This window comes from Vigna angularis, chromosome 6 (assembly GCF_016808095.1).
Source record: "Vigna angularis cultivar LongXiaoDou No.4 chromosome 6, ASM1680809v1, whole genome shotgun sequence".
In the NCBI taxonomy this organism is placed as follows: domain Eukaryota; kingdom Viridiplantae; phylum Streptophyta; class Magnoliopsida; order Fabales; family Fabaceae; genus Vigna; species Vigna angularis.
The window spans coordinates 29,777,770-29,802,875 of record NC_068975.1 but is presented as its reverse complement, the minus strand read 5'-3'; the positions used below and the strand labels follow the sequence as shown (position 1 = coordinate 29,802,875).

The 25,106-nt window shown below is 31.6% G+C and overlaps 1 protein-coding gene and 1 pseudogene across 1 annotated transcript; one reads left to right on the top strand and one right to left on the bottom strand.

Moving 5' to 3' along the window:
* Positions 1–1,598: 1,598 nt before the first annotated feature.
* On the bottom strand, positions 1,599–7,188 carry LOC108343566 (homeobox-leucine zipper protein ATHB-14). The gene is made up of 18 exons (XM_017581923.2): positions 6,608–7,188; positions 6,250–6,409; positions 6,046–6,161; positions 5,860–5,950; positions 5,612–5,707; positions 5,406–5,519; positions 5,235–5,318; positions 4,729–4,884; positions 4,573–4,647; positions 4,377–4,483; positions 4,019–4,208; positions 3,727–3,915; positions 3,552–3,632; positions 3,311–3,445; positions 2,772–3,097; positions 2,371–2,482; positions 2,047–2,196; positions 1,599–1,907 (listed from the first exon to the last, which is right to left on the bottom strand). The coding sequence occupies exons 1-18, from the start codon at positions 6,817–6,819 to the stop codon at positions 1,761–1,763; spliced, it is 2,541 nt and encodes an 846-aa protein (XP_017437412.1). The 5' UTR covers positions 6,820–7,188; the 3' UTR covers positions 1,599–1,760.
* Positions 7,189–20,788: 13,600 nt separating this feature from the next.
* LOC108341595 (probable leucine-rich repeat receptor-like serine/threonine-protein kinase At3g14840) lies at positions 20,789–23,302 on the top strand (annotated as a pseudogene).
* The last annotated feature ends 1,804 nt before the right edge of the window (positions 23,303–25,106 follow it).

Genomic DNA, 25,106 nt, shown 5'->3' with positions numbered 1-25,106 from the left:
ACTAATCATCCATTTAGTACACTGCAGACAGCAACAAAAGAGTCACCTTAATTTTTTGTAGCAGCACATGCGTTGGACCATTTAATGTTTAATGCAACAAAGTATCATTAACCTAATCTTTGTCTCAATTAAATCACAAAGCTTCATCATTATCATTAGAAAGCACTGCTTCATAGCATATATGCGTGTCCTTTAGAACAACAAGCTCTTCCTTTGATCTCGCTATCAAAGTCCTTCTCCAGACATTCGGGCACAAAAACAAAAACATCATCACTTGTGACAACTAACCCTCTTTCATACATTGCATAATGCTGGTTTGTGTTGCATAATAATGGTGTTACTTGTGTCGTGATCAGCATCTTCACAAGACTAAAACCCATCACAGCAATGGGAAGTGTAGGTGACTAGGTGCATCTATTACCTGCGTGTCACTTTCATGTGCATCCTTGTCATGCAGAAAGTTCTCAACCAGCCTAATGTTTTGAGTTTTTTCTTTTTTCTGTCATACAATAAGGTTGAATTTGGTATAGGTTTCTTCTGACACAATCTTTCACAATTACCCCATCTTGCACATAGTCATCATATCAAATCCTTGGACAAGATTAGAAGACTCTTCATACCCCTTTTCTTCTTTCGTCCACCCCCACATGCCCATAACGTTGAATGTTTGCCATGACGCAAAAATATCTACTTGAATGACGAGGGTGAGGGCTACTACTGACTTTTGCAACCTCACCAGATTCCTTGTTTTGACAACACTTTATGCAGCATAACAAACATCTTGCCCATACCAACACATAAATCAAATTTCAAATTAAATACTACTTCACACTTACATTATACTGTCTTCTTTTGCTTAAAATAATATTTAGAGAAAAGGTGATTTGGATTTGGATGCATAACACCCTGCACTTCAGTTGGATTTGGATTTCTGCTAAATCATATCACACTGTTCCGAATAGGCTGACCAGTGACAGACTGAACAATGTCACTCATGGTCAAATTTCTTTTATATCCTCTTTAAGAAAAATACACACGTATATATGTGCATGAAAAAAAATACACACACGTATGTATGTCAATCGTATCATTTCTTTGTCGTTTATCTACTCCTACATCAAACAATGGGAAGGCATATTTTTCTTTCTTTTCAATAAAAGTTGCTAAAATCTTCTCTCTTTCCACTCTTTCTTTTACAGTTTTATTTTCTTTTGAAAACCAAATAGAATGTTAGAGTGACAGACAAGAGTCCGCACAAAAGTTACTTTTTCACCTATAAAGTAAAAGATACCATCATATATCAAAATTCTTCCCAATTAAAACACGGTTAAAATATTATATCAGAAAAATAACTTTTTGTTAGACTTTGGAAGTTGAAACCAAGGCGCACTTTTGCTTTAGAAGCAAGCAAAAACACCATGATGATCTTCGTGATTTGTGAAGGAAGATAAAGAGAAAACATGCTACCCCGATGATGATAACATCAAAATGACCCCAGATAAGTATAAAGCAAAAACCATCAACACAAATTTAAAACAAGGCTAACCATCAATACGAGGTTCTCTACACAATGTAAACTCTGAAATGAGAAGAAAAAATTCACCACATTAAGTAGAACGTTTATATTGCAATAAAATACCATACACCTGACATAAAGTAAGGCTTACATTAGTACAGTTGTCTATGATAGTACCATATGGTAATTAAGTACTGAATATAAATTAGTACGTAAAATAAGTAGAGTCTATATGGTTCGTCCATCATACAAAAGACCAACTCATAAACATGAAGGCTAGGCAGTGATTAGAATCATCATCATTCAGGACTTTCCATGCAATGGCCTGCTCATAAGACACTGGCCGATTCATACTCGATACACATATCCCAGCAGGTAGATAAGCAAATCCCTGAAAAGAAACAAAGAAAAGAAGATAATTTTGCATAAGATGAAGGATATAGCAAAGAAAAGGATATATCATAGAATTGAACATAATTCATAATAGAGCCAAAATTAACAAAAAAAAACGCAATTCACTTTTTAAATACCTGTTGCATTATCTTGGAGAACTCAGAGCAAAGAATCTTCCTGCCAGATTCATCTAGCACTTTATCAAGCATTATGTCTTGAAGTGCGACTAGAGTAGTTTCAAGCATGTCTAACCCAGCTTGATTAGCAAAGGTGAACACTGGAGATGCCTGCGATGATTTCAGAAGTACCCCACTCAATGGAAATATTATTGGAGAAAAGAATAGCACATTCTTCCAAAACATATTGCATATTATATATTATTAATAACAAAGTCCTCTGACAACTATTCGATTTTTCAAATTCCAACGAAAAGAAATTAAAGATGCAATGAAAGGGATTACATTTGTTTTCACAGAACAGCACATGATTGCATCGGAATGGTGCCAAAGTTGCTTCAAGATTGCATCACCTGTAGTGGACTCAGCTCTAAAAAGCTCTGTGCCAGTGTGGATCCTTAAAGGAAACACAATATAGTGTCAGACTAAACAGAATAAGATCTGCCGAGTAAGTCGTGCACAACATTAAAAAACACCCCTCACGTTCAAACAGAATTCAACTTTCAAATAACCAATAAACTATATAGATTATACTAGTAATGAATATCTATAGATATAGATAACACAGTTTCTAAGGGCACTTTAACAGCTCCTAAACGTCTAATACAACAAAATCAAACATATAATATGCTAAGTTCCGCACGCTGAAATAATAGATTTGCGATCCAAATTTATAGAAGACAAACCTGTAGCTTCTACTGATCCATCGTGCTAAGGTAAGGGCCTCAGGGGAACCAGGGAGTGACTTTGGCCCAAGTTGAGTACTAAGCCTGGAAGGAGCAATTGCCATGGCAACTCTCTGAACAGAGCCAACAACACTACGCACATACTGCCGAGCCATTGCAGCAACATTGTCCCGCGTATGATTTTCGAAGGTAAATTGGAAAGCAATAGTAAGGACCGACCGAAGGTTGTACCCACTCAAATCAGCTTCACCAGAGGGCCGGGCATTAGCAGATCCTACTTCCATTGTTGATGCCAAATCCAATGTTCGAGTTGCGGCTGGCCCATCCTGGATGCATTCAGATGCAAAAAAATTAGTAACTTGGAGCACATTAAAAAAGAACTAAGATACACCATAACAGATTTATATCTGCTAATGAGATTATGCTACCGTGATTGCAAATAAACTGGGAGTAGTTTTATAACCAAGAGCTAGTGCTTATAAAAAAAAGCCAAGAACTAGTAATGAAACCATATAAATAGCAAAGAAATGTCACTCAACTGATTTAGGATCTAATGGAATGACACGAAATCCAGATGGCAGCAACAGAGCATCATCTGCAAAAGACTCGTCAATAGGTGCAAACACAAGTTGAGCACATGCCCCAATTGCATTTTCATCAACTCCACTGCATAGCTGCAACATCCAGAAGTTGCAAATAAAAAGGGTCATTAAGTGTCGAACATAAATACTTAAAGTTTAGTTAAACAAAATATGCAAATAAAAAATTCGGACACATTACCTGCAATAGATACATATCACGAGCCAACGTGACATCCTCAGGAGAAAATGCATGACCCTCTATGCGAACCACCTCCAGGAACTGCAACATTACGGCATGCCACAATTTAGCATGGAACATAAAATGAATTGTCAAACTAGAGAATGAGTTATCTCTTAGTTCAAAAGATAAATACCTCTTCATGTTCAATAGTATGAGCAAGAGGTAAAATGACCTGGCTGCTCGGGAAGCCACCAGGTCTTGCACAGGGAACTGCATAGGGACTAGCTTTAAGGCATGCAGCAGAGTATGCATCAACCCCGTAATCAGCCCATTCTGAACGATGCTCTCTCAAAAAACGAACAAGCAAAGCAGGTGGAACATTCTGTAGGAACCGTTGTTCAGGAGATTATAATAAACACATACAAAATGCTTGGAAAATTAGGAAAAAGAGGAATTGTGCATATAACTATTTGCTTCTAAAGTACCTGCAGGAGCATCGATGCCTTGGCACACAAGACCCCACCTCCAAAGGCTGGGAACATGGAAGCATTATAATTGGACCCCAAAAATTTGTTTGGAGAAGAGTTTATAGCTATGGTCACATCTTCCACCCCATCAGTACCCATCAGCGACCAACCGTCATCAACAAACCCATTCACCGCATCATTAAATCCCCTAAAGAATTATGTTAAATAAAATCTTATTGAGTAGTTGAATTTTAGCGAGAATATGAAAAATACTAATCCATAAAAGCTGCAACCCCACATAAAGTGTAAAAAGTGTCCAGCAAATTATTCAAAAATTATGCACTAGTTCTACATAACAAGGAGATTCAAGCCTTACCTGCAAAGTCGCTGACTAAATGTTCTCAATACAGCAGGCTGGCGACCCCCACCATATTGAATTTCGCCACTCGATTCTTGTGCTATCTGTCGTATATGTTGCAAGGCCTGAAAGAGTATAGCTTTTTTTTTTAAGTCTAATGGTGATTTTGAGTAAGTTATAAAGTCTAATTCATCGAACAAGATATTAATCTTACAGCAATGGTCAATTTCTGAGCTAAGATTTTTGATGACTCATATAGGGGCCTCAGTACTTCAGGAACACTCCATACCTGTAACAAACAATAACGGTAAAATACTGCGTAAAGGATCAGAGATTATAAAGTGATTTAACTTGTAGATGCTTTACTTACATCTAAATCAATATGATCAACTATGTGAATAATGGATCCACCACCCTCACACGGTCTAATCAGATAACCACTGGGAAGCATTTCAGCTCTAATAAAGGTTGTTGCAGGAGGCCCTGTGGGACCACCAGTTGAGGATGTCAATGATCTCTCACATATCTGCCATCCAGCATTATAATTTCAATAAGCCAAATTTGTTCTAAAATCCCATGAGGAAGAAGAAACAATCATTTTAAATTGTGCAACAACACCTTCAAATGTTGCAGAACAGAACTAACAAAAAAGTTGAAAATTCAAAAGAAAAGATAAGAAGTCGTGTCCAATGGAAATTGTGTTTAGTATTTAGTAGACTTAGTGCAAATATGTTGTCTACCCTTCTCTCCAAGAGAGAGGGTACAGGGACCAGCTCCAGAAATGACTATTTTCAGCACAAGAACAATAAACAACCATTTTGGCAGGGACAAATGTTTGTTAAAAAAAAACACAGCACACCATATCCTTTGCCATACCACAAGGCTTCCATCTTCCAAACTTGTCGTGTATCTCAGTGTCCAAAAGTCCCGCGCCGCTGCCAATGTTGTGGGCGCGTATGTCTGGCAAAAAAGAAATCAAATTTCAACCAAAAAAAATCAAGAAATTAATCATTAAATCATTCCAAGTGCAGAAAGCGTCCACCAGACCTGCATGTACATGAGCTCTATGGTGCCCCCATTCCCTGCGGGAACTATACTCAATACTTCCACGCATCGGCAGTCACGATACCACGACTGTCGATCTTTCAGAATCTCAGCAACCTGACAAACAACAGTCACAACTATTCAGAAAAATACAGTCCAATTGTTCGACAATGAGGAACCAAAGGAACATGAGGGATACAACAACACACCTTAGTGGGTTCTAGACTCACAAGGCCGCAGGCTCGTGCTGCCACACCACTACAGTTGCGGGAAACAGCAACGATTCCAATCGAATCCGGACCAGGCTACACAACAGAAATCACCAACGAATAATTACACACAAAAAACATTAACATAAATGAGCAAATTGTACATGTTTTTCAACTACATAGTAATAATTACTGCTTAGATGAAGACATTAGGAAACAAGAACTAATGTTCGTTAAAATGAATATACCTTCATCCCAATCATCTGGACCCAGTCGACAGCAGTTCCAGTAGCCTTGGAAAGGAACTCTGCCAGGGTCTCCTCAGCTATGGCGAGAAGACTGAAACAATAAAGAGTAACCATGTTACTACCACGAAAACATTTAAATGAACAAGTACCCAAATACTAAGAAGTAGTTCATAGTTTGTTACATACCCAGCTGGGTTGTTGGCATCCCTATTGGGATGCTGAGGTGTTGGGTTTTGCTGTTGATTCTGACCACTCATTACCACAGACTCACAGCTATTGTCTGTGGTGGTGCCCGCAGAGGCCTGTTCAAACCAAAGCATGGTTCAACCATTAACATTTAGAAATAAGAAAAACATGCAGAAAATGAAGGCGAGAGGGATGGGTCCTCACAGTCTGTATCTGTTGCTTCATATATCCATTCTCGTAAACCAGATGGGAAACCTGCTTCTGCAAACGGTCATTCTCTTCCATTAACAGTTTGTTCATCGCAGTCAGCTTTCTGTTCACTGTCTGCAGCCGAGAAGCCTCCTTCCTCTGCTTCTCACGACACCTACACACCAAATTCACCAATGCCTTGTAAGAACAAAAAACAAAGAAACTAAAAGGTACTATTAGAACCAACGCAAGCACAAGTTACTTTTCTTTACTGAGGTAAGATTAAAAAAAAAAGTAGTGAAGGTGATGGCTTTTTGTAAGAAATGATAAGAAACAGAAGACTTTGACATTTGGGTTATTTGAAAAGGGTCACCTTCTATTCTGAAACCAAACTTTGATTTGTTTGGGTTCGATATTGGAAAGGATGGGGCACTCTCTGATGAGTTGCTGCCTCCGCAAAGAACTTGGTTTGGGACATTCAGCATAGACCCTCTCCAAAGCCTCAACCTGCTCAGGTGTGTACCTAACATACTTGCTTGAATCCATCTGGTTGTTGGCCGAGTCCTTGTGCAAAGTAAGTGCCATCTCACACTATCACACCCCAAAACACACTGCTTTCTCTGATATACACACACTGACACTAAAGTAGTCTTTGAGACTGAAAAAAATACACAAATGGGAATGGAGTGAGCGAGAAAGAAAGAAACTAGTTTGGCTCTTCTTCTTCACTGCTCTTGTTGGTGGTAGTCTCGGGCAGGCTCTCTTCTCCAAGAGAGCCTCCACTCTCCTTCATTAGATGCTGCTCAGTTCCTCAAATTCCAACTCTGGATAGAACCTCAAGGGGCGCTACAGTAGTCTCTATCCCACACACACCCGAATCTCGAGAATATGAGAGAAAGAAAGAGAAAGAGATGGAACAAGAACTGAGGAAGAAAGAATGAGTTGTGTGTTTTTATGTGTTGTCTCTGTAATAATATAATAGTAATATTATTGTGCTGTATTATTATATTGTATGTATAGCATAAAATAATAAAATAAAGGTGATACGTAGTGCAATATGGCTGAAAAAAGCAAAGAGAAGGAAGCAAACAACCAATGGGCAATTAAAGGGACTTTAATTTGTTACTGAGCCATATATTTTTATTTGTTTTCCTTTTTTGGTTGCTCCTGCAGTACCAAACTGGTTTGCTCTTTACTCCTGGTCACTGTGTGATGCTAAAACGAAAAGCAAATAAATGAAAAAAAAAAGAGCGATATAAATGAGAGGACAGCACAAGCGCATAACAGATACGATTTTTTGACGACTCAGTTTCCCTGTGATTTGCAAACCCTTTGTCTTTCTCTCTCCTCCTTGTGCAGAAAAAAGATACTATATTGCAGGCACGCAGGCACACCAATAGCCAAGCTTCTCTCTCTTCATGAAGGCATGTTTCAAAAAACGAAGGGTGATGATGATGTGGTATGGTATGCATGCATGACTGGATGTACATGTAATGATGCAAATGATATGGATGAGGAAGAGAGATATAGAGAGAGAGAGGGATAGTACCAGTACAGTGTACGTACGTAAAGAGGGTGAAGAAAGGTGGAGAGAGTAGACAAAAAAGACGGACAAATATTTGGCATCACATTTGGTTGCAGGGTGAAAATGTTAGCAGGATCCCATAAAATTGGCTTCACTTTGATTTTCCTTTTACTTCTTTTCTCTATTATTTGTACTTCAAAGATTCTACATATTGTCGCACAAAGTCTCCTTTTTTTTCTTTCTTTTTTTACTTAGACCATGTCAAATACAGAACTTTTATCAATAAACTTAACAATAATGCAAATTTTAATTTTCAATCATTTTTTTCCGTACTTTGAACAGCACACCTCGTGTATCTCATTTAAAAATTCTTTAAATTTGTTAGCTTTGCTAAACTAATTTAATATTACTTTAATTTGTGATGTTGTTTTATTAATTTTAATTATATAAAAACACAAAACTCCTTTTATTTTATCGTTTATTATGTTTTTTATGAACATGGTCTACCAGATTACTAAATACAGATAGTTTATGCAATGTTATGTGATTTTATAAATTTTGTGTAAAGAACATAAGCCTAGACTTATAAATGTGTGACTGATTACTATGGTGTATTTGTCTTGCTTTTGATGAAATCTATGAGAAAAATTTAAACTCGTTGTATAAGTTGTTGTAGACTACGGAAACATTCTCTTAAAAAGTGGCAAAATTAAATAATAATTTTACTTAATAATTAGCCTATTCACGAACCAAGAAATGATGAATGAAAGTTGAAGTTGAGGAAAAATTGACAACCAAGTATGATTAGGAGTAAAAGCGAATTTTTAACTTAAAGGGTTATTATTTTTGTTTTTTTTTCTTCTTAAACATGATACCTTATCTTAAATTTTGGGGCCATAACATAATAATCAAGATCAATTTGAATAGACATCCACTAGCCACTCTAACAATAACGATAAGAGTAAAACACTTGAGAGATGTTTGATAAATGCCAATTCATGAAGAAAATATTGTTATGAAAAAAAAATTAGTAAAAAACATGTTATTCTCAAGACGTGATTTATTATAAGTTGAAACTTGTAATTTAATTTCTACTATATTCTATTCAATAATAAAATACGTCGAAAACATATTCGTTATACGTCTTTTTATGTAAACGAAATTCACATAGTTTGGTCCACAGATGTTATATATCGTGTGAAGAATAATTAACATGATTGGATCCAGAGAAAATCCGAGGATATTTTTGCGTATTAGTTCTATGAATTTACTTAAGCAGAAGGATTAATTGAACCGTGTTGAAAAAAATTGTATGAGAAGAGTCAGCGAAGAGCACTAAGAAATGTTACTCACATGATTCATGACTATGTGATGGCTTATCAATTGCATGCATGCACCCATTAATTGCCCATTTATAAGTCAACTTTCATTCTAAGTGGTTTACTTTTTAAATAAATTAAAACCTATTATTATGATAATCAATTGTATAATAAATCATGTTATTGACTCTCTTTTTTTTAATCTTTTTAGAAAAATCAGGACAAATCTTATACTTAAATCAGTTTTAATTTATCATATTTAAATATCAGTCATTATCTACCATATTTCATTTAACTTGAAAAACACAACTTGCAAACTTAACAAGAATAAAATACTAATGTTTAATAGGTCATTTATATATTATAAAAATATAATATCAATGAGATATAAATTCAATTATATAATAAATTTATTCAATTCTAATTCTAAAATCTTAAAATAAAAAGTTTATAAGTTTTTAATTTTATAATATTTGTAGATTATTTATGTTTATCCACAGTTAAAACTCACATTTAAATTATCAACAATTAAATTTCTATTCAGATATTTTAAGAAATTAATGATATTTTATCAACTTTTCAAAATTATTTTAGGGAGGATAAAATAATCATGATAAAAATGTTATTTGATGAAAAGTTTGAACGCAATATCAACTGGGAAAATGGTATTTTACACATTTGGAAAGTATAAACCTATTGTTTATTTAAAAAATGGAAGAGATAAAATATCACGTACTTTTTGCATAAGAGATGAAATAATAAGCACGTCTTTAAAAAACCGAGTCTATACTTTAAAAAAAAAAAACATAAATTATCGTGATTTCTAGCTGGGTCTTATAGAGCAATCTGAGATTCCACGCACACTCTCGTGACAGATTCAAGTAGGAAAGCAATAACCGAAGATTAACTTTGTTGCCCATTCAAAATGGAAGTAAAATAATTAATTAATCGATAATAGATTTGCATGAAAATCATTATTTATAACATTCCCAAAATTATTTACTCATAATTTTAAAAGGAAGGCACCAAGTTTTGATGAACAATTAATACAACATCGATGAAACTTTTGAACAGCGAGGAAAAAATGGTATAGAATTGATAGCTACATAGTGTATACCTAATTATTCGATTAAAAATGGTTTCCTAGTATACATAATGTACGCACATGTCTACTTTCATATGGACATTATCCAATGCCATAATTAGTCTCGGTTCAAATTATCGTCAGGGTGAAGTCACCTATTGTATATCCATGCTTATGTTGCGAAGTAGGCATGCACAACAAATATTAATTTACATACGATATTTAATTAACGAGTATATATATTTAGTGATTATTATTAATAAGAAGAAGTTAATGATGAGAAGTGGCTTAAAGAACACTGGTGTATCCGAGTGTAGAATCTAAATGCTTTAATTACGATTAAGTGTTGAATAAGTTTTAGGCCTGCAAGCTAGGTAGCACGTATCTGAACCCTGAAATCCAACTTTGTGGTTGAGATCCACCAAGCACCAACCTCCTTCCTTTTCTTCACAATTGATAGTGTTTCCCACCTCTTTCCCTTTACTCATAAGGATCCAAGAGCAAGAGAGATAATGCCTCACAAAAGCAATTGACTTTTGGATATTTACAAGGTTGACATTTCCTTCAATCCTTCAGAGCATCCAATGATCCATCCAAATTAATAATCTCACTCATTTGGCTACTTTCTCTCTCACCCTCCAACTGTTTGATAAAAAGAATGTTATTAGGTCTAAGTTCATATAGCAGTTAATATGATTAACGGAGTCGTAATGGGTGTATACACAGACTCTGTGGTGTTTTTTTGTCTACCTTTGCAATGTGTGATGATGATGGAGTCCCCCCCTATGGCTATAGCTTTTGCTTCTGGAAGAGGAAGAGATTTGGGACAGTGAGACCCCGCCATTGGGACAGGGCCATTGCGTGATTTTGCTGATAAAAAAACAAACAAAGGTGGAGGTCCCTTTCAATTCCTTCCAGTCCCATGCGGGGACCCAAAACCCTTTGTTTTTTAATCCTTGGTTTTGAGCTGATCAACCTTTTTCCTTACATGCACCAAAAGAGTGTCATGGACTCACTCACCAGACCCCACATGCACCCACCACCTTCTCTCTCTCTCTCTCTGGAATTGTGTGCATGCCTTTGCTTTCATTTTACACCTCTCTCTCTCTTCCCTTCATGAGGGTCCATGCATGATCAGAGGTGTAAAGGTGGCCGCCATGATAGGATGCTCATGTGAGTCAAAATCTAATGTCTTGCAAACTAATTATGCCAACATATCATTTCTAATCGTTATCATTAGTAGTGCTATTTAAGTATATACTGTCGATTTAATCTCCTGATTATACTTTACAAAAGAACCCAAATATTCCAACCCATCATCTCATGGATATATACACTTATTCCTTCATACATTATTAACAACTCTCCAACTTCCCTATCATGTATCAACTCCCCATGCATGCATGCATTACATATATATACTGTCTCTCATATTAGGGCTCCTTCCTTCTTGTAACTAAGTTTAAGCTTAATAAAACATCTTTAAACAACAACTCATGTCAATCACCAAAAAAAAAATTGTATTCCCTGTATTTAAGATTTAAAGTAATATAAAGGGTTGAAGTAAAATTAAATCATGCAGCTTTCTTTTATACTTTCCCACCTCTGTGACAATTGCACGCATTATTTGTGATGTTTATTAAAATTCTTGATTTATTAATTTTTTATTCTTGTTCGATAATGAATACATTTTCCCCATTTTTAATCATTTTACTCATTAATTGACATAAAATGAGACAAAGTAACTGTGGAATCGAATCGTAGAAAAATTTGAAAAGATCTTTTTTTTGTTCAACATAAACTAATTTAAACATAAAAAACAAATGGAATACTCCAATCAGCATGTAAAGCAAAATATTACACAAGTAGAAGGGTATTGACTAATCCTGAATCAGTTCCCTCTAATCCAGCGAAAACTCTTACTTTTGTCCTAATAAACTTTAAGTTCCAATGTCAAAAAACATTACAAAGAACAAAAATAAGGTACAAACCAATCAAATTATCATATAAATTACAAAGAGCATCATCACACCACTTTTCCTAACTAAACTATACTAATTGTATCAAATAGTTGGATACCATTCTAAATATGAGAAGTGTGTCTTCTTGAATTTATACCTAACCCAGATCCATCCCTTAATCTGGATCAAGTTAAATATTCCCTCAATATCTATTGTAAGTTCTCCTCAACATTATTATATTTCTCAAGTTCTAAATACTCCAAATATACTTACATGCACTTTCACATAATATTACCTTTGGCACTAAATTTCAAGGCATTTAGTGCTTACCCCCAACCACCTGTTACTAAGCTTGTTAGAGCGATAATTGAATTACTAATTTTAAGCAAAATACTAAATTTGGATGGAAAGAAGATAAAAAAAAATAATAACAAAATCGAGTATACTTTTGATGAGTAGGATTGTGGTGTTAAAAATTGGAAATGAGAGTGCGAAAAATACACAAGATGGAGGAAAATAAATTTGATATGATGAACACGAGAAGAATAAAAATTGAATCATTGATTTTCTGTTTCTATAATAACCTGAAAGCAAGTATGTGAATTATTGCAAGTTGCAACCGCGAGAAAATAAGTAAAGATAGTTAAAGAAATACAGTTATATTATCTCTATATACAACTCTATAATTTCAAAAAACTTTCAAATTGTTCTTGTCTTGTTATCATAACATTATTATATTAATCACTACATTCTATCTATTTTTTATCTTGAAATTTGAAATCCCACGTTATAATTTTATTCTTTAAATATATTGTTGTAATATGTGGGAAATGAAATCAAAATTCTAAAAACGAACCCTTCTTTTTAAAAAACAAAAAAGTGATTTCAAAGATAAATATCCGTTTTTTAGACACTAAGAGAATACAAAAAAATAATTACAAAAATTAATTCTCACTTTTGTTGAATATCGATCGAAGAATTGTTTCGTTAATCAAACAGTCCCATTTACTTTGAAAAGTCAAAAATAATTTAATATATTTTTATTTTTTAACTTTTCAAAATATCAAAAGCAAAAAATATACCAAAACTTTCAACTTGAAAATAAATAGTATTTAAATGTTATCGTCAACAACCATAACAATATTATCTCAAGTGACAAAATAGATTCATACTCTCAATTCATAATAAATCGTGGTGTATATATATAGAATAAAGTTAAGACTTTGAAGGATCTAAAATAACATGATGGAAATAATAGATTTATTTATTTTAAAATAAATAAATCTGAAAAAAAATAGAATCCAATTTAAATTAAAGAAACTGAAAGCGCAATTAACAGACAGTTCCATGATATAAGTTTTGTAGATAGCTAGTCACTTTCTACATATCAGTGATATACTGAAAAAGTTCTCTAAAATAGAAAAAAAAAGGTTTCCTTCTCTAAAAAACACACGAGGTTCGAATGTCTAATTTTTCTGTTTTCTGAATGTTATTTTAACCACAGACAAACCTTGTTGTTCCTGTCGCAGTTGAACAATGTCAATTAATAAGTGGAGGTGTAGTGAAGAATACTGTCCAGAAAATACTCTATTTTATGGCTTAAAATCTTCACACACTCCAAATCAAGTCACAAAACTCACTCCGTATCAGTTTCTTATGCAGAAAAAGGGTTATGAATGTAAACTTTTCAGCTGGTTCATGGTAGTTCAAATTCTGGCCTGCGAATGATTGATAAGTTGTTGAGGTCAAAAGCATAATTGCATTTCAGAATAAGATTCCCAAACATGTTTTTATGTGTACTCACTTTTAGTAATTTCCTCCTAACTTTGTTTCTTGTCAACTTCCAAATTTTCTTATCCGCCGAAATTCTTCCTACTTTCATTTTTAATTATAATAGCAATTGCATTTACTCATACACTTGCAAAACCTAGAAATGGTATTGAAGAGATGTTTATTACCATGAAACCAATGACATTATTAAAACAAAAATTAGTGATGTTAGCTTTAAGCATCATTATTATTTGTGAGATAACGAATAAAATCGCACCTAGAGCAGGACAGATAACAAGTTAGTGATTGAGAACACTTATCCAAAAACTTAAGATAAATAAAAAGTAAAAACGTTAAAAAAAATAGGAAGAAGTTTGGCAGCAATAAGACAAATCCCAACAACGTTTAGCCAAAAATGATATGATTGCTTTGATAGAATCGGTGAGAAGCAGATAATGTTAAAAACAAGGAGCCAACAGGGTTCTTTTCAATTTTGACAATCCTCATTTGCCATTAAAGATATATATAATCATATTCATCCAATCACACACACTTATATACCTCAACATTCAAATCATGGAAAATGTTCCTTCATCAATAATAGGAACCAATCACTTCTCTCACTTCATTCCTTATATTAAACTCTAGTAAAACCAAATCTATAAATACATTCAATAATAATTATATAAAACCAAAAATGTGGTTCAAGCTATATATTTTAATATTTTTTTATCTATTTATTATACAGGGACATTTGATGAGTGATATTTTGAGTTCACGTCGAAAATTAAGGTGTCTCTTGTTTAAGTTAAGGATACTTGCAGTTGTTGTTTGCCTGTGTTGAGAAGCATTGCAATTCACGTGAACTGAAAAAACAAAACAAGTGTGTAAGGAAAACTGTTCCAATTATACTTTATCCTGCATGATCTTTTTGTTTCATAAAATTGATTTCTGATTCAAATTAAATTATTTGTCTACGAAACTTACGAGTATTTCTATTTGAGTAATTTAACTCACTGATTAGCTTTAAGTTGAGTAAATTATGAATCAAACGCTAAATTAAGGGTTACAAATTTGTATAGCATTGGCTCTTTTGTTATATTTCTTTTATTAGAAAACATTTTTTTTTCTGGAGTAAATAGCCAATTCAATAAAATAAATATTGAGATACTTTATTTTCAATATATATATTACTTAGAACTAAAATCCGTATTACCGAGTAAAACATTTATATTATGCAAAATTTAGCTTTGTTTTATTTTATTTATAGTAATATATAGTTAACTTTTTTTTCATTTGACACGTCTCGTATTTCTGCTTTACTTTTATTTTGATTTTTAAATTAATAAAAGTATAAATTATTCACATGTAACGATATACAATGCAAGTCTTTATTTTGGTATGTGCATGTATTTATCCTTAATTAAAGTTATAAAAAAATTGAGTATAAATTGCATATTTATAACAATAACAATATGTAAATGAGATTATTTCCTATAGTGTATACATTTCATATTTATACATACCATTGATTATATTTAAAAATCTATATTTCTATTTTACTCTCAATATAGAAAAAAAATGTAAAATTAAATTATCCAAATAATAGAAATAAGTGCACATACACTTTAAATGTAACAATTAACCGTTTCTTTTATTTAACTACCGTTATTAATATTATATATTTTTATTTAAATAAATATAAATACAAGGGTCTCATTTTCACTAACTTACGTAATTAAACTTACTTTTCTAATGAAAAATAGATAAAAAAAAATTCAAACTCAAAATAAGAAATGAGTGAAAAAAAAATCTCGAAAGGATCATAGTCCAGCCCAAAGCCTGAGTAAAAATAAAACGTGAATTCTAATTTAGAAAAAAAAGTTATATGGTTGGAGAATAGCATGATCTTTTAACTAATTTTTCTATAATACATGTTTAAATTTAATCATACCTTTAAGTTTAAAATTCTAAAAACAAGTAATATATATATATATATATATATATATATATATATATATATATATATATATATATATATATATATATATATATATATATATATATATATATATATATATATATATATATAACAAATTTATAAATATAATTATCGGTGATTATATAATAAAATTGATCCTCTCACATATTTTGATAGTCATCTACTTGAAGTTATAAAAACTCATATTTAAGAAGAATTTATAAAAATAGTTTATAGAACCCAAATATCTACAAAGTCATATAAGAGACAACACCGTGGACCTTATTTTAAAAAAATATATATTTATTTCGAATAACAAAAGTGATTAATTCTTAATTTGTCAAAAATCTAAATATTTTTAATTTGTATATAATCATATGCTAACATTTTAATCAAACTAAGATAGATTTTATAAGAGGTTTCAATAAACTTTATTGTATACTTATACAGGAAAATTACACAACAACATATAATGTTGAAATCTTTGACTCTTTAAACATATATTAATATTTTTTTATTGACTAGACATATTTTTAAAATATAAAAGATAATCATTTGATTTTGGTGTGTGAAAATTTATTTATATCTAAATAAGACATCTCAATTTTAAAATTTAAAATAATAAATTTATCAATAATAAATTTATGGATTTGTTTTATTGTAAGTTGTTTATTTTTTTTTTCTTTTAATGTATGACTTAAATTCTACCAAATTTTTATTTCTCTTTATATATATATATATATATATATATATATATATATATATATATATATATATATATATATATATATATATATATATATGTACTCCTGTGTGATAAATATATATTTAGTAATTGTAAAAAATAATTTATTTGTGAATTTTATTAAAATTAATCTGATATTTTGACATTTTAGCTAGACTTTATGTTTCTTTTGTCATGTTTTGAACTTTATTACAATGTCCTTTATACTGTTGTATTAAATGCTATACATTTTTTTTTCTAAAAAAATGATAAAATTAATAAATAGATTATAATTAATAATTATGTTAAATTATATATTGTATATTTTATTTACATAATAATAATAATATAAGATAAAAATATTGATTTAAATATAATAAAATATATAATCTTATATGTATATAAATAATATTATTCTAATAATTAAAATTATAATCGGGATAATCCATTCAAATCCTAACCCTAATTCACTTCAGAAAAGGTTTAGAGGTTTAATTTTTTTTTTGTTCCTCACTTAGGAGATTTCCTATAAGAAGGTTCTTTTAAGAGTGGATATTACTAGCTCATGGATCATGGATAAGGTTTACATCTCTAAAAACCTAGAAATGAGTGACAAGGCGATGGAGACTTGAATTGCCAGAGTCTCCGTGACACTGGCATCCCATTTTTCACGTGCACTTTTCAAATAAGCATCTCTTTAATTAGGGTTTCACTCTTTCTACATTGCAAAAATCTCACCCACCACAATTTTTTACTTTACTGAAAGGGGTATTTTAGAATGTAAACATAGTATGCAGAGTGAGTTCTGTTAAATGATCAAAAAGACACTCTCCTAACAACGGCCTTAGTATGAGCCCAAAAGTTTCAATTGGCCCAATTGGAATTTTTAGTCTTTCATTTACTTTTTGCACCCTCATAACTATTAACGCACTTCCATTATTTTTAATACGACTGTTCTACGTTCATTGAAACCCTGTTATAATGAAGACTTTTGGAGAAAAATTTTTCACCCAAATAAAAATATTAAACTAGTAATAATTTAAATTTAACTTAAATTTTTCATTTTTTAAATTTTCATATTTGTTGCACTATAATAAAAAATATTAATGACAATTACATTAAATTATTATATTATAATAAATAAAATTTATTTATAAAATTATAGTTATGATAATGAGTTAGAAAATTAATATATATATATATATATATATATATATATATATATATATATATTTAATTCAATGATTTATCAATTTTTTTATAACACACATATTTGATTTTTTTTAATATTTTTATGTATTGTTACTTTTTATCAAGTAAAATATTGTTTTGATATTATATATATATATATATATATATATATATATATATAATTAAAGGTATGATAAAATGAAAAATATCTTAGACGTTTGATAAAACGTTTCAAATATTAATCTAGTTGAATTCTTGAGAGATGACGAAAATTATTTAAACAAAACAAATGAGTTTTTCAAATGGAACAAAAAGAATAATAATAAGAAAATAAAGAATTTAAGTGTTTTATATTACATAAATGAAAGACTTGTCTTATTCAACACTTAAATATAGAGATAAATGTTTTTAAGAAAAAATTACAAAAATATAAACATTCAAATATGAGATAAAAACATATTTAATCAAAGGTTTGGATAAGAGGAAAAATATCTAAATGAAATTAATTACAAACCAAATAATTAAAAAAAAATAGAGAGTCGGTATATATATATATATATATATATATATATATATATATATATATATATATATATATATATATATATATATATATATATATTTATTTATTTATGTGTGGTTACTTAATAGTTAATAGATAATGGATATTTTAATAATTTAAGTGATAGAGGTGATGGTGACACATACATACTCATCCTCGTATCCAATTGAAAAAATCGGATATTAGTTATAGTCACAGTCATATCCATACCCAATCATTGCAGAAGGTTTGTCATTAAAACATGAATGAGTTTTGACAATACTCATGAGAATAACTTTATTTGTCATCCTTAGCATTTATAGAAATGATAGTAAGGTGTAATAATAACATAGGTATAAAGACTTGATGGATAGGTGAATATGTAAGTGCAATAAAATTGAGATAAATAAAGTATAGTGAGTAGAATAGAGTTACAATAACAATTTTATGTTGCAATAATGGAGAGCATTGAGTTTCTAAGTAAAAAGTGTAAACATGGAGATGCATTAATGTTAGCTGCAAAACGGTAAGAGCACTGATCGAAGCATAGCAAATGATAAATATCGTTATCTCCCAAGGAATTTTATAACACTAAACAAGTACTGAACTCTCTGACTCAATTAGACCGCAAAGGTCACAAAAACATGTGAAACTTTTTTTGGTATTTTCATCATATAGTTGGTGTGCAAGTAAATGTAAGCGTGTTTACATTTGTCAGGATTAGATTTCGTCAACTTCACTCCCATCATTCACAAACATATTAATTGCATATTCAAGTCAAAATCAACTCACCAACATACTCAAATCTTATCCCTAACAACTTTGAGCATATGATAAGTTATTAAGTTTCAATTTTTTGAATTATCAACAAGCAATCATGCATTAAGTCCAAGAGTCTTAAAATTACTAATGAATCATGTTCTATCCCAAGATACAAAGTCCATTAGGTATTCAATCTCAATATTAGGTTCAAGTCATGTTTGCAAATACATTAAGAACCACAAGTCAAGCAATTAGTGACAAAGCCACACCAAGCATTAAGCATATAAATCAATATTAACTTTGAAAAGGAAAAGCATGTGCATTAACATCACAAAACACATAAGATTCAGTTTATTACATCTACTCTCAACAAATAAGAATAGTCCTCAATGGTGGAGAACTTAAAGTTTTACAAATTAAAGAGTTAAGGAAGAAATTGAAATCAAAGAGAAATGCACACCCTTTCTCTTGTCAACTGCTCCATGCTCCAATTGTGCCTCCCTTTTGCATCTACACCTTAAATTCATGACTCATCTTCTTCCTTAATCCCAAAAGGGGGAAAACCACCATGGACGAAAAAGGAAACCCAAGAAGGAGATAGAGAGCTTCCCAATGCTCTAAACAACCTCAAAAAGCCTCTCACAAGCACCCTAGGTGATTTTATTCGTGTAAGAATTATAAATCACTAGTGGAAAAATAACATTATGTGACGACTATATTATAACGTAGTTATGAAAATCAGTTATAATATGTAATACGGTGACAAACTTGTAAATAATTTAAAACATATTATAACGAAGTTATGAATATCAATCATAATATAAAATGCGGTGACAAACTTGTAAATAAATTTAAAACATATTATAACAGACCTATAAACATGTGTCATAACACATGAGTGAATTGAAAAACCGGTCATAATATCTATGGCATTTCACCTTGTGAAAACCTACTAACTTATTCCTTCTTTCTCGTCAACCTTACACCACACTTTAACCGTCTTGACTCCATCAATGGGTCGCTTACTCTGAAGCATCTTCACACGGAAACCCCAACTAGCAGGGCACCATCAGGTTTCTCGGTTGTAACACTTCATCACAAGAGCACATCTTCATTCAACATTTCCTCTCTCGCGAGAAACACTCTTATTTCCACAGATTCACTCATTTCACTCTCGCGAGCATCTGAAGCTTCTCACTCTCTGTCGAGAGTTTTTAAGCCGTAAGTCTCCATTGCTCTTCACATATTTGCATTTTCGCTTCACTCATCATCCAACTACATCTACTACTAGGGTTTCTCACATACCTTCATCTTTTTCGCCTTTACCTTCGATTCCACCGATTGAAACATCATTTTCCACATTTTCCACCGATTATAATCACATTCTACCGATTATAATCCCTTTCCACCGATTAAAAATTGATTTACACCGATCAATCGGTCAATTTAGAGTTTGTACTCCATCTTAGGGTTTTTCGCATCGAATCCTAAGCATAACTTCTCGCTTAGAGTTCTCCTATGTTCGTCTTTGATTCTCTCTCGATCTCGAGCTTTTTCTCAAGTTTCTACTTCATTCTGTTGTGTCTTCTTTCTAAGGAAGCTTAAGGAGGTCTGAATCGTGATCACGTTGCTTCGATCGACTTCTCCTCAGGTCGTCTTCCATCAACTTGTTGCTTCGAAGTTGTTGTCGGGGTGGATGGCTTGCTTTGCAGTGATGTTGAGGCAGTGTGACATTGTTATAAGGTACATGGTTTCTTGGGTTAATGTGCTTTGAGGATGGATGCTAAATTTTTTTGTAGATTTATTGTAATTTATTTGTAATTTATTGTAACAACGGTGCTAATAATAATATATTGTAATTTGTTTGTAGATCAGATTCTTCTGACTTAACTATGCATGTTTTTTTTATGTTTTGTGCATGTTTCTTCGTGTCTTTTAATCTGCATTTCTCTCGGTGCAAGAATTTAAGCCTGAAAACTCTATCAAAACAAGATCAAAAGGTGCCTTTTGGCCAGTTCTCATGCTCAACTCAAGAATTTCCTTTGGCTTTTTTTCATTTTATGTATGTAAAATCAAACTTATTGGTTGATTATTTTTGGGAAAATAGAAGAGTTGATCATGTGTTGGTAACTTGAATGCACAAGTGATGCGATGAGAGGATAGGAAATTGATAAAAAATTGTCCTTGTTTTTGTGTGAGAGTTTAATATGAAGACGCTTGTTTTATTTTTGTACGACATATTGTTTCTTTATGTTAAATAATTAACACACCCTATTGATACTTCCAAGGTGTAATTTCTCTTTTTTATGCATAAGTTTATTGTTTTCTATTTGTTTGATTGGTGTAGAATGGAGACCAGTAGAAAAAGCTAATGGTTAAGTGTGCTGATATGTGTGGTACTATTACTAAAGGTAGAAGGGGTTCCTGTGGGAATCAATTTTGTTGAAAATGCAGTGGCAAAAGGAGCTGGTGAGAAATTTCTGCTATGATCTTCATCTCCTTGGACACTATTTTTAAGATTGTTCATAGCAGGTTTGAAATTGATGTTTGAAATCTTGTGTAGTTTATTTGGATGGGAGTCCACTAGCTTACCACTTCCATAAGGGATCTGAAGTAGGGATTAACAACTGGATTGTTCACTTTGAGGTATCTTTCCTTTCAGCAAGATGGCTTCAATATTATGAGTCTTTTACCAACTCAGAAAAAAAATCATTTTAATTTAAACTTTATAACAATTTATAATCCTACTACATATGAGATAGGAATGATTTCTGCTTTGCAGCATCCTCATCTTGTTAAACTATGTGGATCTCGTGTGGAGGGAGATCGCCTATTGTTGGTATATGAGTATATGGAAAACAATAGTCTTGCTCGAGCTTTATTTGGTAAATCTCTTTATCATATCATCAAATTTTACTTATCATATATTTTATATATTAACTTATGAATATGACAATATGGTAGTGTGGTCTGATTTCTATGATTTTACGAATGAAGACCTGAAGAACAGCAAATAAGATTGGATTGGGCAAAGAGATACAAGATTTGTATTGGTATTGCTAGAGGTTTGGCATACCTCCATGAAGAATCAAGATTGAAGGTTGTTTCATAGAAACATACAAACCACAAATGTGTTGCTTGATAAAGATCTCAACCCAAAGATATCAGACTTTGGTTTGGCCAAACTCGATGAGGAAGATAATACTCATATTAGCACCCGAATAGCTGGAATATAGTAAGCTCCTATGTCTTCTTTGTTACTATCATAGAGAAATAATTTTTGTGTATATGATTGTAGTCCTAAGAAACAGTAAGTAAAGGAATTTATTGATGATTTGACTAGTTTCAATACATTTCTTTTGTTAAATTATATACTGCAAATCTTATTGAGATAAGTGACTTAGAAGAAAGAGAAATGATTACTATGTCATGCAACTGATAAACTTTTTAATTTTGATCTTACAGTGGATATATGCCATGCATGGTTACTTGACCGATAAAGCGGATGTCAATAGCTTTGGAATTGTTGTCTTGAAAATTATAAATGGAAGGAACAATATCATTCATCGACAAAACGAAGAATCATTCTCAATTCTTGATTGGGTAGAAAAAAAAATGTTTGAATAGTTGGTTGTTTTGAAGTTTGATTTATTTGAAATGAAATTTTGTTTATAGTGTTTTGTTTTGCAGGCACATATGTTGAAAGAGAAAGGTGATCTAATGGAGCTAGTGGATAGGAGATTGGTTCAGACTTCAAGAAAGATGAGGTATTTGTGACTATAAAAGTGGCTCTGTTATGCACTGAGGTGACTACAACACTTAGTCCAACAATGTCATCAGTAGTAAGCATATTGGAAGGTAAAAGTGTTGTTGATGAAGTGGTGACAGAAGCAAGTGAGGTGTTGGATGAGAAAAGGATGGAGGCAATGAGAAAATATTACAGTGAGCTAAGTATAGAAGTGCCATGGACTGCTTCATCTACTTTTGCATCAGATCTTTATCCAACACATCTTGACTCTCACAAGAGGATGCTTGAGATGGATATTTCCATAATTTTGAATTTTTAGTTTTATTATGTGACATTTTTACTTTCATGCCTATAAGTTAATTACACGATTCAAACTCTACCACTTGTGACCATATGTATAAAAGAAAAATTATGTAGAAACATGTTTAGTTAATTACTATTGGAGAAAACTATCAATGAAAATGATACATCGATAAAAAAATGTAAACAAAAAGAATAATAATTATTAGAATGTGTTAATTAACTCGGGGTGAGACTACAGGCTTGAGATTAGAATGCGTCAAGTTTTATTTTTTAAAAAAATATATTATGACGTACTAAACCATGTACGTAATAATACGTTGATTTTGAATTCGGTATATTATGATTGGTAAAAATATCTACGTCATAATACATCACATATTATAACGTACAAACAAATCTACGTCATAATATCTCTTATCATATTATAACGGACAAATGAAAATTCGTCATAATAAACTGCGCATATTATGACGGACTTAAAAAACTACGTTATAATATGTTCAAATTATTATGACGTAAATTTATGCTATGTCATAATATATCATTTTTGTATGTTATAAAATGTCATTTTTTCACTAGTGAATGACGAAAACTCTCGTGAAAATATGATTAAATATCCACTTTCGTGTATCAGGTCGGGCAATGACTTCATTCTCGCCTAGCAAGGCTTAAAATTCGATGTCTCTCTAACTTGTAACTTGTTGAGCGAGCCATTTTTTTCGCTCAATGACTCAAATACTACAAGTTTAAGTTGTCAATCTTGCCTAACAAGCAGCCAACTCACCCACCGAGCAGTCAACTCGCCCACCGAGTAGTCAACTCGCCCAACGAGTAGCCAACTCTCCCAATAGTGATTTTTCTGGTTGTTTGGGATGGTATATGAAAATATAACACTACGGGTGAATCTTTTTCTTGATGTATGCAACCGTGAGTACGATTTTAAAGCCCTTAAAGCGAGTATTTGTCTAAAAATCATTCGTTATTGTCCAATCGTGCTTCCTCGAGTTCAAACTTGTTTTCTTCCACAAAAAATGCTTCCTATATTGGCTTGTTTTACATACTCAAAATAAAGATTAGAGATAAACAAGCACACATTAACTAAAACATAAAAAATCATGAAAACACAATAAACTTTGGAACAAAACAAAGTAAACATTGTAAAAGAGTTGATTTATTCACGACATTATATACATAAAAATATGTAAAATTAATTGTTATCAATCAAATAGTCATGGAGTAAAAAAGAAAAATAATGAGTCATTTTGATTTATACTATCCTTTATCCTCCTTTTGTGTACTTCTATGAAACTTTATATTATCTCTTATTAAAATTTGAGTTAAATATATTTTTACTTTTTGAACTTTATACTACCTTTTATTAAAAACATACTTAACAACATTTAAAATTGCAATAAAAAAGTAAAAATTGTTCACACAACTTTTTCAAAATTGTGCAAACCGTAAGGATATCAAAATATGTTTTGGAATATGCATTCCATAATGCCTCCAAAAAATACATTTGGAAATATATAGATTTCATAACGTATTTTTGAATCTAAAAATAACTTCCAAATTATATTTAAAATATACATTATTATTGATGGTACACTCTAAAATAAATGATACCTTAAAATTACATAATCCATAATGAATTTAAAAATAAAAATAGGTGCTTAGGTATTTCCTCATTTTTCATCCATACCCATTGTTCTTCTCCTTCTCCCATTTTTGTTCTTTTCCCTCCTCCCCCATTATTCTTCTTCTTTCATCCTTCTCTCACCCTTAGCTTCTTTTTCCCATTCCTCTACTTGCTTTTTTTCTTCTTTTCTCCTTTTCCCCATGCTGCCCGGGTTGTACACACACAAGAAAATGAAGAAGGTAAAAATGTCATTTCATCACACCTATAAAGCGCATGCATAAAAAAGGAAGGTGCAAAAAGAAAAAACTACAATTAAGACAGCAT